Below are 15,593 nucleotides of genomic sequence, written 5' to 3'. Positions count from 1 at the left end.
TGCTTCTACGTACTTACTGAAGGAGAGGTTGATAATGCTGCTTTCATTATTTAAGTGCAGGTGTTGTGGGAGGATAGGCTGTCTTCGATGGAAATTTTTGTACCCTGTCATGGATGAAACATACTCTGAATTCAGTTACAAAATATGACCCTTAAATTGAGATTACCGGCCTCTCTCTGACCTCAGAATGAGCTTTCCAAAGGTGTTTGAGTTTGTGCTCTGATCTTCAGGACACATACACCTGAATCTGTCTCTTTAGAAAAATCTTCCCTCATAGCGCGTGGTGTGGCCCAAGCACTGGAGTCCCATTTCTGTCTGCTTACACAACGTGCATAAAGAGGCAGGGATGGAGTTAAAAGTTAAGCTTGCAGCTGGGAGAGGGCTTGCCTTTCTGGGTGTGGATTTGGGGGTGTCAGAAAAACACAGATGCCTTGTTGCAAAATCATCTCTGCTGTCCCATGAGAGACAGGCAGATTGATTGTCATATATTTCAACCCCCTGAAAATGAAGAAAATCTGTTCAGTTTTAACAGCTGAAGATTTGATCCACAATTTGCACTTTTATGTGGCCCAACAGACATTACCGGTGCTGTATTAGAAAGTAGCAGGTTTGGTCATTAGAACAGGAAGGAAAAAAACCCCTCACTTTTGAGACCGTATTCCTTGTTGCTGCAGTAGGTTATACTTCTTGGGTAAAAGTTAATGAGTCATATTTCAATAATGTTAACATGCTTGCTGTAAAAGCGGAGAAGGCATCCAGAAACAGCACAAGCCAGCGTTCCTCGTCTTTGGGCTGCTCTCCCCTTGCTGCTCTTCTGCTCCCTGCTCTACAAATGAAAGGGACAACGTTCCCTAGCAGGCAGCCAGGGTACTTCCCTCACCCTCGCCTGCATTTCTGTGGGGTATTGGTCACCTTGATGTAGGCTCATGCTAAGAAACAAAATAAGTGATTTCATCAGGGTTTATTACCTGAAGGGCTTTTTAAGCATAAGCTGTTGCTGTCAGAGCCACAGGATCAGGTGTGATTTCCCGCTTGCTGGAATATACGGCAAATATGCAAACAGGCTCTCAGCTTTTTTTAGCTCACAAAAGCAAGGGAGTCCTTTGAAAGATCCTCCGTTTACCCAATCATCGCTTTCCCTTACACTGTACAGCATTAGAATATTCTGACAGTGTAAATCCTCACATTTGCCTCCCTCCCTCTTCCCTTCAGTCGCTCTCCCTCCCCCCTCCCCAGACTGCTGCTATCGGATCTGTGATGATATGTGATCTCCTGGATACAATCACACACACACACACAAGTACCAGGCACTGCTGCTCAGCTGAGCAAAATGTCTTTCTCTTAGAAGTGGTGCTCATCACAGCTTTCAAATCCTTGACGATGTTGCCATGCTTTCCTTTCTGCCTTCTGCCTTTTTCTGTCTTTGTCTGCCTGCTTTTCTTACCCGTGGGTCATTTTTGCCCTGCTGTCTGTAGCTGTATGGACTACCACACCATAGATTGCCGGGATCAAGGACTCCCAAGTGTTCCTAATCCATTTCCATTGGATGTACGGAAACTTCTTATAGCTGATAACAACATTCAGGCAATACCAGCTGACTTCTTTATATTTTATGGAGATCTAGTCTATTTGGACTTCAGGAATAACTCCCTCACCTCTTTAGAAGAGGGCACTTTTAGCAGTTCTACCAAACTGGTGTATTTAGACTTAAGCTACAATAATTTAACACAGCTTGATGCTGGGATATTCAAATCAGCAGAAAAACTGATAAAATTGAGCCTTGGAAACAATAACCTGGTGGATGTGGATGAGGCTGCCTTTGAGAACCTGGAACAGCTCCAAGTGTTAGAATTGAATGACAATAACTTACAGAGCCTAAATGTGGCAGCCCTAGAAGCGCTTCCCTCCCTGCGGACTATACGCTTAGAGGGCAACCCTTGGGTCTGTGACTGTGACTTTGCCAATCTTTTCAGCTGGATACAGGACAATGCATCTAAGCTCCAGAAAGGTAAAGCTCGGTGCCTTGCAGCGCAGTATGTGCGTTTCTGTCTGTGTGTCTTGGAGGGAAGGAGGGTTCTTGGTCAAACTGTCTGTGTGCTGCCTGCAGTGACCCAAACTGCATTTTGGTCAAACTGTAATTGCATGCTTTCAACAAATGAGTCCAGTAAAATGATGTTGGCTTCTTTTTAGCAGCGGGTCCTCCTCCCAGTTAAGAAATAACATTTTAAAAGTAAGCCCTAATAATTTTGATTTATACGCTAAACTTGCACAGGCAGTGAAAGAGCCTTTTCAAATTCATTCAGCCCAGAGCTGGTTCTCTTCCAGACTTCATTTTCTCTCTGGTAAATATATTTTCTACAGTAAGCCCTTTGAGCAGCTGAACGTTCTGTGCCCGCTCCTTAGGAAAACTGATTTTTCTCTCATTATGCTGATCAGCTATAAAGCTGCTACAGAAGAGTTAAATCCACATTTTATGCAACTGTGGTTGTCAGCCCTTTCCTGCAAGTATTTTGTTGTGATACCCTGTGTTTGTGACTCTCTTCAGTAGCTTGATTTTCGCTCTTCTCGTTAAAATAGCACTGCTTCCAATATTAGGAATAAATTGAAGTGTTTCTGGAACACCCCAAAATGCAGGATATATAATTCTGGTATTTGGGCCAGTAATTTTCAGAAAAGCATGGGGGAAGCGGGGGGGGGGTGGGGGGGTGGGAGTATTAAGACTGCCATGTATAGGGAATCCAAACTCTTGCTCCACATTTCCCACCCAACCCCAATGCCTCTCTTAATCCAGCTTTAGCAGGAGATCATCTCACGGTTCATGCCTCCCAACAAGCACTAGGGCATAAACTCATGCCATTGAACTGCCCAGCTGCTCGCAGAAGGCAAACTGCTTGGAGCATAAAAACTGTGGGAGGGTGTACAGGTATTACCTGACACGAAATCAGTGGTGTCTGGGCTGTGTCTGAGGGAGGGGGTGTCTGTGCAGAAGATGGTGAGAGCTAAAAGGCTGGGGGAGAAGAGCTCGGGAGAATGGGTTTGAGGACAAGTAACTGTTTCTTTGAATTCAGACAAAAAGGGGGAAAAACACAGTGAGCCTACAAATTTCAGAGGTCTCTTCTCTCCTTTCTTAATCATCAGAGTCTGTAGACAGTTATTCAAGTTCTTCCTGTGCTCATCACCTTGGGTAGCATTTTTTTAATATACTCATCTAGGTTGCCCTAAATATTCTTAGCTGTAAAACAGCTGTTTGAAGGACAAAGTCATTTGAGGAAAAAGCGTTGCGTTTTTTTCTGTCTGCCTCAGTGAAACTATCATTTTGATTCTTTCTAAACCAAGCCTGGGCCTGTTCTCCCGCCTTCCCTGATGCTTTAGCTAAAGTTTGCTCTATTTGAACCAAGTATTTGCCCATCTCTCACGCTAAGCATCAGTTCACTTTCCCCTGCTTTCCATCTCTTTTTTAATGAACTTCTAGCTCCTGAGTCTGTTCAGTTTGAGAGTCCAGCCCAGCCCAGCTCTCTTTTCTCTTCTGCCCTGTCGGTGTTAAAGCGTATCTGAACTTACGTCTGGAAACCTCAGGTGATTGAGCTTTCCCATAGTATTGCTGGAGTTCCCCAGTGTCTTGCAAGCTCAGAGATGCTTCCTCACAGCATTTTATCTCATCCACAGTTGTTTTTCAGCCAAACAGCTAAAAAATTACTAGCTCATCTGGATCTTCTAAACTTTCAGTTAGATTTGATTTGGGAAGACAAGGAGGGAAGGAGCAAATACTCAAATGGTTGGTTTTATCAGAGCTGTTGCCCCGACATGGCCTAAGCAAGTGATTTGCATTTGTTCCCAGGAGCAAGGCCCCCGATATCTTTGCAGCCAGTCGTATCAGTGAGACCTAGTGCATGTATCCAGAAAAGCGTGCAAAGTCAGCGTTTTCATTGCTGCTTGTGAGCTGCTGCCACAAAAATACTGGCTGTCTCCTTTAATAAACTAGCAAAACACTATTCACGAAGGTGAGGGCAAAACTAAACCCAGAAATGAAAGACTGTCTCAGTGACATCAATACTAATTGTTAGAATTATGATTTGATTGCATTTTATATCCAGTTTTCAGTTTTTAATGATGTCACCTTATACCCATTAGGAACTAACCACATTAGCATTACTTGTCTGGTCCTACTTGTCCAAAGTCACGTTCACCTGGCCTTTCCTGAGAGGGGTGGGAAGAGCAACTCACGGGAAGAGTCAGCATTCAGGCTCCCTGGCTTCCTTCTGATACTGCTGTAAGGCTGGAGAGAGAAGCGTTCTTGCAGCAAACACATCAAGATAAGTAGGGCAGCAGGCATTATGTCTGGAAATACAGCAAAAGAAAAAGATAGGGATACGTTTTCAGGGCCCAAGAAAAGAGCTTCGTTATCTTGGCTGCATGCTTTTCCTTTATAATTCTGCAGCAGCTCAAACATTTGAATTTCGGCCTGTACAAATGGGAAATGGCAGGAAGGAAAATGGAGTTGGCTGGTGGTTTTCTTTAAAAATGAACTGTGATTAGCAGTACAGCATGGTTTCATGACAGATGGAAGTTCCCCAGCCTTTAAATGGCAGACTTACTTTGTAACCTGGGTATACTGAAAAGGGAAACAGTGTGGAAGGGTGAAAGACAGTAAACTTGGATCGGTGATCCCCAGTCCTTTCGTGAAAAGTACAAAGCACTGCAAAGAAACTAAAGGCTCTGTACACCGTTGTGTGTCTTACGCTAGCTTGGGATGCTTCAGAACGGGGTAGACAAGAAGGGATACGCCGAAGCAGAAAAGCAGCACGCTCCAACCAGTCTGCGGATGAACTAGGATCCAGGGCTGCCGTTTGCGGGTGTCGCTGTAGCATGGCGGTCCCTCACCAGTCAGAACTGGGAGCAAGAAACAGGAGGTCAATAGCTGGGAGAAATACAGTGACAGATAGATTTAGGTTCTGGGCATTCATTTTGATTCCTCGCTTTGAATGACACTTAAACTAGTTTAATGTGTCCTGTCTGCATGTCTGAGAGAAATCACTCAAGCTGTTAACTATTTACTAAGTCCAGCCACTGCTTCACCTTTTAATTTTAGCGCTGCTGTAAGATGGCATGTTAGTCAAAGCTACCCTTGTTTTTTGCAAAAGAAATACCAAGTTGATTTAAATATTGGAGTTTTGTCAGTGTGAACTGAAATCTCAGTAATTGATCCTGAAGCTCTCTACCTCTGTAATTAAGGCCTCTGGAGAACTCGGTGATCTGAACAAAAACCATATTTCAGCTCATTAGTTTTGCAAAAGCCAGGTCCATTTTCTTTCTGGCATGCTACCAGAAATAGCTTGTAAAGTTATAACTTATGCTGACCTGCCTGCCTGCCTGACTGTAAAGCCTCTTCCCAGCTGAGCTGCCTTTGCACATCGAACTTGTCGCTTCACACAAACAGCTGGGATTTGAATCATTTTACAGATCCCAGCATTTACTCATCTAACCTAAATTTCTAAATAAAGACTTAATTGGCAGAAAGTGAATATTCTTACATGCCAGATTTACAGGCAGACTTATTAAAGAAACTGCACTAAAAGTTTTGCAATCAAACTCAGCACTTTAAAACAGCAAAAATATTTTTATACTCGTGGAGAGATATTAAAACCAGCATTTTCATCATACTTCAAAACCAAGCCACATTTTTCCCCTCTGATTTGGTTATTACTCAATTAAAAACATATCAGTGTGTGTAGTGCAAAGCAGACAAAGGAACTGTGAAGATCAGGGGGGTGGTGATAAGTGGAGAACATGTAACGGTTCTTCTTTTCCCTAGAGAAAGTGTGCACTATGGGTTAAAATGGTGAAGCTATAAAACTTACAAAGATTTTCTGTAGAAGGATGTTTGATTTTATAGGCATTTGTTATGCCTGAACGGCAGCATGGTGGCCAATGATTCATATTAAAGGCTTCCCATTAGGAGGAGCATGGAGATTAAGAATATTGGACAATTTTTCAGAAACAGAAAAGTTGTTTTAAGATCTCTGTCCCTTCAAAGATAGGTGTAAAAACTTGCATGGAAGGTTTTACTCCATGGGGAGCATGCAAACTCTCAGCACAAAAAAATACCTTGAAAGAACAAAGGTCTAAGCGAGCGAGCGGCTGTGTGGTGCTTAGTTGCTGGCTGGGGTTAAACCACGACAGTCGGACTTAAACGTATTATTCAAAGAATTCAAGGAAATCGTATATCTGAGGTGTACGCTATTATGTTCTATCCTCTGCTTGCCTGTACTTGATCCCTCTTCTTGAATTTTACAAAAAGCGGTTGCCAAGGCTGAAGTTTTTTAAAGTGAGAATTGAAGAAAGCAGAGGAGGAAGAAGAGAGTTTGTTTGGACTCTGGTGGAAGAAATTAAGAAAAATATGAATAAAAGCAAGGGAGGTACTGAAGGGAAGGATGGTTGTAGGTTGAGTTAAATAACTTGCGGGCCTAATGTTTCAAAATTTTGAATTCAGTGAAGTCTGAGGAAATTTGGCATTCATTTTTTTGAGATTGAGTCACCTTTGAGATTTCTTGCATCTTCTGCTTCAAAGGGAGCTGGAAGTCCTACAAAAATACACGCAATTTCTCATATTTGGAAGGGCTTTCTTCTGCTTTCAGAGCTTGTTCTGTATCACATTTTATCTTGGCTAAAAATGCAGTTTTCCCTTCTTGCCTCATCTCTTCACCTACTTTTTTTAGTAATACTGTTTGAAACTCAGGGCTCGTCCAGCAAAAGGTTGTCACTGGTGCACATGACCTACAGAACTAAGGTTTATGAACGCTTCCGTTTCAGTGTTTGAATAAAAATGGCTTCGATAGAATAAACTTTTGGTGAAAGGTGCTGTTTAAAAGTAGTGCGTAGAGCTGCAAAAGACACTTTTTTAAACCTCTCTGAGGATCTCATCTCGATGAAGGGGTTGGATTCAGATAAAATGCATGTTACGAAAAGAAATACAAGCAGTCTGCAGTGACCGCATTGACGTGCTTTGTAGAGATCTCTGTAGCTGATTTTTACTTTCTGTGAACATGCTTTGGGCAGCTCTGCCTGTGACCTTGTGTGCTAATGACTAATGCATTTTTTAACCTTACTTTTAATTAGAGTTTAAGTATTCCTTGGAGTGACTGTAGTGTCTCCTTTCTGTCATCTTGCCCTCCTTTTGCTTTTTACTTTTTTTTTCTTCTCAGTACCTTTGGAAAAAACTTTTCAGGAAGTTGTGTAGAGTTTCTGAGATTGCAAGAAATAGTCGGTGTCTGTGCTTTTCATGCTAGATGCAATGGTGTTTTCTCAACCTTTTGTGTTTAATACAAACTCTATTTAAGTTTGCCGCTATCCATTGCAAGAATGAAAAATTTTGCTGCCCTCTATTAAAAAAGTATTAGAAAGACTTTTAGCAATTGGATGAGAACGTTTAGACTGAGCATTTTTATGGGTAGCCTGTTATATTTATTATATAAACACTGATATTTCCAGAAAGACTTGAAAAATTTGTTCAGAATTGGCCAGCGACAGAATTCCAAATAGATTTGTGCTGCCTGTGTGATAAATAAAGGAAATGGATGTTCTGAAATCAAAGTAGCACAAGTTTCAGTGAGGATCAGTGCTCAGTGGTAGACTTCCCTGTTACAGACGGGCTTAGCTGGCACAGTGTCAGTGCACCATCCTCCTGAATACCAATGTTGCGTTCGTACCACGAGAAGCAGAACTGGTAAGAGAAGCCTGAAGAAGACAGAACTGGGTCCACTTGCAGAACTGTGTCCTAAACTAAGGTAATCGCTGAACTTTACTGGAAGAAAGTTCATTAGTGGGAGCAAATCCCATGTCACAACACAAAGGTCGTACCTAGGACCATGTTTTCGTCTTCATTTGGTCAAATGTTGCTCCACTTTGGAAAGTCGTGTGTACAAGACTAAGAATTTTTAAGGTACTTAAAGGGGTTTTTAGTGCCAGTACTGATAGAGGTGCTGTTTGGCTACTTTCAAGACTTCTGTAGCTCGTACCTCCTCAATATGAATGAAGTGGCATATTTCTGGGTAGAAACTGTCTATGCAAAAGAATAGGAGAGAAGGATGGCAGTGAGAGGAGGTAGGAAAAAAGCAAGAGCTGGTGACAGGGAGGCTGTAAGCAGCCTTCTGGAACAGGAAACTCAGACTGAATTCAGTACTAAAAGAAAGCAGTTTTGGGATTCAGAAGTGAATCGGTGTAGTGAGAAGAATGGAATGATTTTTGTAAGCCTGTTTTAGGAAGACTGTGCCATGAGGTGATCATCTCTTGCTTCTCAGGCTCTTTCTATAATCTCATTCCAATCTAAGATCTATTACTAACCTTATTCTGTAGATAAAATAAAGTCTTACTTCTCTAGTCCAGGCCTTTATAGCAGCCCTGGGCTCACTGAAAATGTTAAACATCATCTTCAAAACAAAGCGTCATAATTACATGAGAGTAGAGGTTTCATTTGACCTTCTAACCTAACTAAAAGCCAGTGAAACAACTGAATGTTTTGTAAGTCCTCTTGACTTACCATTCTTTATCAGTACCTATTTATTTATCTGCTATGTAGAGAAGGCTGCCTTAACTTCACGTACTAATATAGAACCAGAGCAAGCTTCAGCTAAAAAGGACAGGCTGTTCTGTCCATTACAGCCATTCGGTTCTTCCTTCAGTGTCATGCACATGCTAGCACATCTCTAGTACAGAACATAATATCCATTTTTTTGGAAAGGAATTAAAAACCTTAAGACATTTCACACATTCAGCAGCTTTTATTCTGTTCAAGCAGAAACTCTTAACAGAAATTAGATTCCCTAGCAAGCACATCAAATCTGTTTCTATATATATATATACATATATAAGTATATAATTTGATATCCTAGTCATTTTCAGTAAAATGATCTGACCGCCACTGGCTTTTCACTCTGTTTCTTCCATCTTGGGGTTTTTTGGAGTAGTTCCATCTTTCACGGCTTTGAAGATGTGAGGACAGCATTTGCAGATGTGAACACCTAATGTTAAACTTTATATTTAGGCATTGAGACAAACTGTTAAGTACCCTCTAATGTCGATCGGTGAGGCTCTAGGGCACTTGGCCATAAAAAGTTTTATTTAGGGACCTAAATCTAGGCTTCAGGTTTTTTAAGCCTTACTGTTCTGATAGCTTGAGGCTATTTCCAAGGAAATTTCTCGTGTCTTCAGAGGCAATGCCTCTCTCACTGCTTATTAATACCTCTAATACATTAGTGACAGTGTTTAAGTAGACTAAAGAGAACTGTAGCTGGAGGCAAAATACCATACAGGAAATAAAATGCCACGTTTAAACATTTCAAGTCTGTGTCAACTACATTCAGCAAGACGAGAGAACAGCTAAATTCCATTCAAAAAGGCAAATACCAATTTTACTTTAAAAAAAAAAAAAAAAGAAATAGCATATTATAATGCTCTTACATTTATTGTATAGACAGTAATGAACATGTGTGCATGAAGCTCACTTAAATGTTTATGGCTTGAGATATTTTTCTGGATGTGTTTCCTATGCATACCGGTGTATGTATGAGTGGGCCTTTTCATTATCTCATACTATTGCACGTTGCTGAACGTTAGGAAACTCTTTCTCTTGATACCTGTTTTTTGTGGACTCTACAGAGACCCAACAGAATTGAGGCCTCTTTTATTAAAACTCAGCATCCAAAATTATAGCTGGGAAATATCGCTCTTAGGGTTAACAGACAGAGCATAATATTGAAGTAATAATGAATTTCAGAAGTTCTCCAATAAAAGATATAGTTAGCATAGGTATTAGAAAGAAGCAAAGACAGAAGTACTCAAGGAGTCCTTCAAAATAGGGTCAAGTAGACCTGAAGTAAGTGATACCTCGTGCTGCTTGTCTTTAGCTGGAGGAATAGAAAACAAAGCTCACAATACGATACATCATCAGTCAACATATCTAGGGAAAACCTGCGATCCAAGAGCAGGCAGTTCCAAGGTACTGTTTGAAAATTCCTGATCAAACAGCACCTATGAGAAACATGGTTGAATTATGGCTACAAAGTACCAGCAGAATGCTGATGAAACTTGGTATCTGGCGTTTTGTGGGTTTCTTGAGATGGGAAGATCAGTACAGTTACAGCTTGGGGCATTACAGCATTGTCAGTCTGGTTTTGTTAATTTGCAAGGAAATTATCGATTATTTGTGTAAAGACTGGTTTCAGGCTGCATCCATTTTCTAAGAGCTTCATTTTTTACAGGGGAAGTATTTCAGCCTCTGACTCTGCAGGACAAGTAGGCCTGTGTGTAGTCCTTTCCAGAAACAAATGCAAAGGGTTTATTAGGATCTGGCTGCAGCTTAATTGCTTACAATTTATTGTCAAGGTTTAAGTGCTAGACTTCAGTGGAGTTATAATCCTCTAACGGTAAGGCATCTCAAGGTCATATTGTTCTAGAACCTATTAGGGAATTTTATTGAAATAAACTCTACCTGGAACCCTCCTGCATCACTTATTTATAAACACATGTATCTTTTTTTTTTTTCTTAGAAACATGCCTCTCCTTTTAACATTATAGTTCCAGAATTCTCGCATTTTAACACTTCCCATGTTACTTAGACAATCTATTCCTCAGGGTACAGACCCATATTTTCATCTTATTTTATTTTTTCAGTGTTAAGAGACAAGCCTATATAGAATCTAGCACCTGTCCCTTGACTGGGACTTCAAAGCATTCCCCTTTTAAAAGCAAACAATATGTTACAGCTTGCCAGTGTAGTACATCTGCTTCTTCAGATGACATAGCAGAAGGATACAGTGTGTGTGACATTGTCCTTGGGACAGCTGAAGTCATTACAGATACTGTGATGGCCCTGACCAAAATAGCATAAGCTATATATTTATAACACACTCACACTTGTTATTTCATTTACAGATTTGTTCGGTATGAAGAAGCAACTCTTTGAACACATTGTGGCAGCAATGAGATATATATATATATATATAGTTATATATGAGATATATATATATATATATATATATATATAATGAGATATATATATATATAACTATCATCAAAGGTTTTCTTGCTGCAGCCAAACACTAAATATCAAACTTCTTTGAGAGATCCTTTACATGAAGCCAGGCTGATTTTTTTTAAAAGAATAAATTGGACAGGTTTTACAGAAGAGAAAAAAAAAAAAAAAAAAAACAACCAACCCAAACAAGCTATAAAAAAAGTACTATTGAAGTGGTTAAAGTGTGTGAAAGTAGAGCACTAAGGTTAAATGGCACTCTGCTGTCCTCTGGAAGTCTTGTGTGTGGGGACAGGTAGTTTGATTGAGCCAGTCTATATGCAGTGGAGTCACCCAGAAGAAAAAAACCACACCATATAATTAATACTGATTGCTTTATAGAAGCTGTTCTTTTGTTCATTCTTCACGCAGAGGGTGTATGATGACCTGGGATTACTTTCTGCTCAAGCAAAGAACAAAATTGGATCTATTGCTAGGCCTGAATGTAATAGGGCAGGTGGAGTACAGAACATCAGTTCTCCACACAGACTGGATTCTCATGTCATAAGGACAGCCTACTTCTAAAGACTGTTAAAGGGAGGAACATATTGCTATGGAAGGAAGCAGATGAAATTATATTGTTCCTATGTCATCTGAAGCAGGCATGTGTGTGACCTTCCGATTACGGTGTTTTCAGCTAAGCAGTCAGAAGCTCTGGTGCATTAGCTTTGGGAGGAGAAATTCCTTGTGCCACCAGAGATATAGCTGCTAGTCTTACTACTGTTACAAATGAACCGTCTGTTCCAAATTCTCTTTGGAGTCGAAAGAAAAGCTTTCGTTAACTGTATTGGGTTTTGCAATAGTGTCACAATACAGCAAAGACAAATGTTCACTGAACAGGGTGGACTCGTAAATGTTCCTCTCTCCCTTGGTCACGGGCATGTGCTTCCACCGGGCTCTACAGTCCTCCTAGGTTGCTTCCAGCACAATTTTAGCAGACTGCCTTGTGTGTGGGTAGGAGAGGTCGGTTCATTCCTGTCTTGTTGAAAAGATGTTGCATAGCCAGGGTAGCTGAAACTATAGCTGGGAGCTAGCAAGGCCTCTGGACTGGCCCCTGGTTTATGATGCTGTGTTTTGCCTATTGGCATCTATTATTCTCAGTGACTAAGAATTCTGTAAAAACTTGAGGCTAAGCTAGCACATTGGAGTGTCACAGAATAAAGCAAGTACAAAATTCCCATCTAATCTATTTGGTTTGAGAACATGACCTAGATTCCAGTACTCATGGCTACATGCAGAGAAGCTTTTTTATTTCTCATTATTGTATAATCAGACCCAAAATCATTACAGTGCACTGATTCTCATAACAAGAAATACCCTTGAAGTGACTGGGTATGTTGCAGATTCTTTTCCACTTGCGTTCTCTGTGTTGTGATGTTAGGTGGAAGCATCTGGGAGATGGGAATAGAGCTCACAGTCTACAGGCTCAGTTGTGATCCGTGGCAAAACCTTTGTTGGTAATGATAATGAATAAGTGGGCCCTTACTTTTCCATCTCTAGATCCTGGGCAAATAATACCATACTAAGTTATTTGTAGAGGCAAGGGCTGCAGTATGTAGATCAATAGTTTTCTTTTTGAGTCTTTTCTGCTCTATCTCTTTAATATATTCTTTTTCTGCTTCCTTCCTTATGGAAGCTTAGATCTGATACTCCAGCTCATCAAGGCCACTCCAGCACAGAGGTCTTTTAAAAAGCCGGCAGGAGAGGACACTAGAGAATGTCTTTTGCAGTTGGTCAGAAATAGCAGTAGTAGTCGTTTACGGTCACCTGTGCACCCTTTCTTTAGACATGCTGCGAGCATGGCTCAGCCGCTATGAAAACAGCGTTCTCATGAGGTCTCAACAGCTATTAGTGGGGTTTGTTTTACAGAAAGACAGTTGTATAGAATCTTGATTTTCTGATGCTTGCTACAAGTGAAATGGAATTGGTTTAGGTGCCATATTCACTTGGATCGGGCTTTTCTGCCAAAATACTGCGATGATCTTTTCCTGTTAGCAAGGAACTTCCTCTTCAAATGAATTTGCGATATGTTACATTCATTTTCTTGCTGTTTCTACAGAACAGCAGTAACTGCTTTGATTACTGTCAACATCATGCTGATTTACTGAAAACTGTTTGCTTTTAAAAATCTGATTAAAAAGAGACAGGTCTTGGAATTCCAGCCTATGGCTTTTCACTCCTCCCTTATTTCCCATGGTTTTGAACAGGAAAGGATATCCATTTGTGTCCCCTTTCTTTTGTTACTCCCATTAACCCCTGCAGTTGCTATTCCCAAGTCTTGATGAAAAGAACATATGGACTTGGTGAACAACTCTCACTTCTTTCAGTAGAAAGGTTTGTACAAAGAGCTCTGTCACAAGCTATAGAGTGCAATAGCTGGCAGTCACAGGCACACTCAAGTGTTCCAGTATGTCAGCTTGTATACAAGACACGATATATATGAATACTGCAGGTTCCGGATTTCCAAGAGTCTCAGGGAATGTTTGAAACCATGAGGCTCCTTTACCTTCCGGGCCAGTTCCATAGACAGGAGGTTTCAAAGATCTGCAAAGCAAGTTGCCTCACCATCTGGTGTACACCGCCAGTGCACTCCAGGCTCGGAGAAAAAAATGTAGCGTGTATTCAGGTGGCAGTTTGCCTAGAGGAAACCAGTCAGCCTTGGGCACACTGACTGTTGTCCTGTTCTGCTGGCAGCTTTTATTACGTTGTCAGTGAGAGAGGCATGAGTAAGAGGGAAGGCAACAGAACTTTAGGCAAATACGAGAGATACAGGATGGCTTTTAGGGATCAAAATTTAGTACAGTCATCGTTACAAGGTCAAGTAAGTCAGGGTGATAATTGAATCCATAGTAGACTTAGCTAAAACTCCCTCTCAAATCAGCATAGCAGCTGGGCTGGATCCAGCTAACCAGTCGGATTTGCACTAGTAACCCTAGGAGCCTGGGTTTAATGGTAAAACATCATATGCCATAGCTATTCAGCCACAAGAAATATGGGATTCAGAAAAGCAGAGGAAATCTTATCCTCATGCATTCCTTATTTAAAGTGACATAATGGTTATATGGTAGATAGAAATGCTCTACACACTGTGCGCAGACAGCAATGCAGAGTCAAACTGGGAGTCCATTCGGTGATCATTAGCAGACGCAGAGTAAAAGTGTATGAAGTAAAGCAGCAGCAGCTCTCATGTCATTAATACACAATTCTTGTATTTCCCCTTTACCGTTGTATCCTTAATAGCAAGATAAAAGCTGTCTTGCCAACAGCCATACAGACTTAATTCACTTCATTATTTGTTCCATTCTAGCCCTGTTAATATACTCTTTGATTTTCCCCTGTTGTGAATGAAGAGGGAGTTGAGCATCTGCAGTGAGCTGTATGCTTTTACTGTCTGGTATCAAACTTTGTTCTCACCAGTTTTCAAATTTGGATTTTTTTGCTTTCCCTATGAAGAACCCAGCTCTAGGCATTCTTCAATAATGCATGGAGGAATAATATCTGCTAGTCTGCATGTCCTTATTACAGTCAGAGAGAAAAGGTGAAAGCAGGTCACAGACAAACAAGCACCCATTAAACCTAAGCTGTTGTTTTGACCGGAAGAAAAAGACAACTGTAGTTTAAGAACCACATGGAAAAAAGTTGTGCAGAAGACACCAAGGTGTGGAAGGAACTTCAGTATCCCTGTTACCCTGTTTTGGAGTCAGAATTTGTCTTCAGTTGGAGTAGCTGGGAAGTGCTTCCAGGTCTCCAGATTTAGATGCATCCAGGTTCAACATTCACTTTTTTTAAATCCTCAAAATCATGGTCTTAGGTCATACCTGACCTCCTGGAAGACTGAAGGTGAAATAACTTAATTTCCAGGAGCCACTCAAGGGGGTTACATAGAGGCTTTTGGATAGTGACAGATTTTGTTCCATTTTTTCCTGAATTTTGTACGAATTCATAAACCTGGAATTAACCCTAAAACTTGCCTTCAGCCATTCAGCCTCTGACCGGAGCAACAGGGGGATTCATCAATATTCTGCTGATTTGTTTCCCTTTCCTCTTCTTTGCAGGTCTCCATGAAATCCAGTGTTCCCTGCCTGTAGAAAATAGAAGAATCTTTCTGAATGAATTATCTGAGGTCAGCTTTAGTGAATGCAAATTTAGTTTGTCATTGACGGACCTTTTTATCATCATCTTCTCTGGAGTCGCAGTCTCCATTGCTGCTATCCTATCAAGCTTCTTCTTAGCAACTCTAGTACACTGCTTCCAAAGATGTGCTCCCAGTAAAGATGACGATGATGATGAAGACGACAGTGAGGACTGAACTTAGTCTATATACTTAAGTTTCCTTGGTTTATAAGTTACTAATCATCTGCCAAAGTCTAGGAAGAAAACAAGTAGAGTAAAAGCTTTAAACATGAATTAAATGAAATCACAATGTGTAAGGATCCCTTCTAGTCTCATGATGGTCACAGGTAGGAGTTGCAGTTTGGATCTGAGACTGTTAGCTTTTGCTTACATATGTAACCTGATGCAATGA

At 40.8% G+C, this 15,593-nt stretch overlaps 1 protein-coding gene across 1 annotated transcript; it reads left to right on the top strand.

Annotated features, from left to right (window-relative positions):
* Nucleotides 1–1,257: 1,257 nt before the first annotated feature.
* On the top strand, nt 1,258–15,377 carry LRRC38 (leucine rich repeat containing 38; the record flags this gene model as incomplete). The annotated part of the gene is made up of 2 exons (XM_082329203.1): nt 1,258–2,008; nt 15,124–15,377. 2 exons carry the CDS (start codon nt 1,258–1,260, stop codon nt 15,375–15,377), a joined length of 1,005 nt encoding a protein of 334 aa, XP_082185329.1.
* Between the last annotated feature and the right edge of the window lie 216 nt (nt 15,378–15,593).

The sequence above is a fragment of the Platalea leucorodia genome, assembly GCF_965183815.1.
Source record: "Platalea leucorodia genome assembly, chromosome: 17".
Lineage (NCBI taxonomy): Eukaryota > Metazoa > Chordata > Aves > Pelecaniformes > Threskiornithidae > Platalea > Platalea leucorodia.
This window is presented reverse-complemented; position numbering and strand designations above follow the sequence as displayed.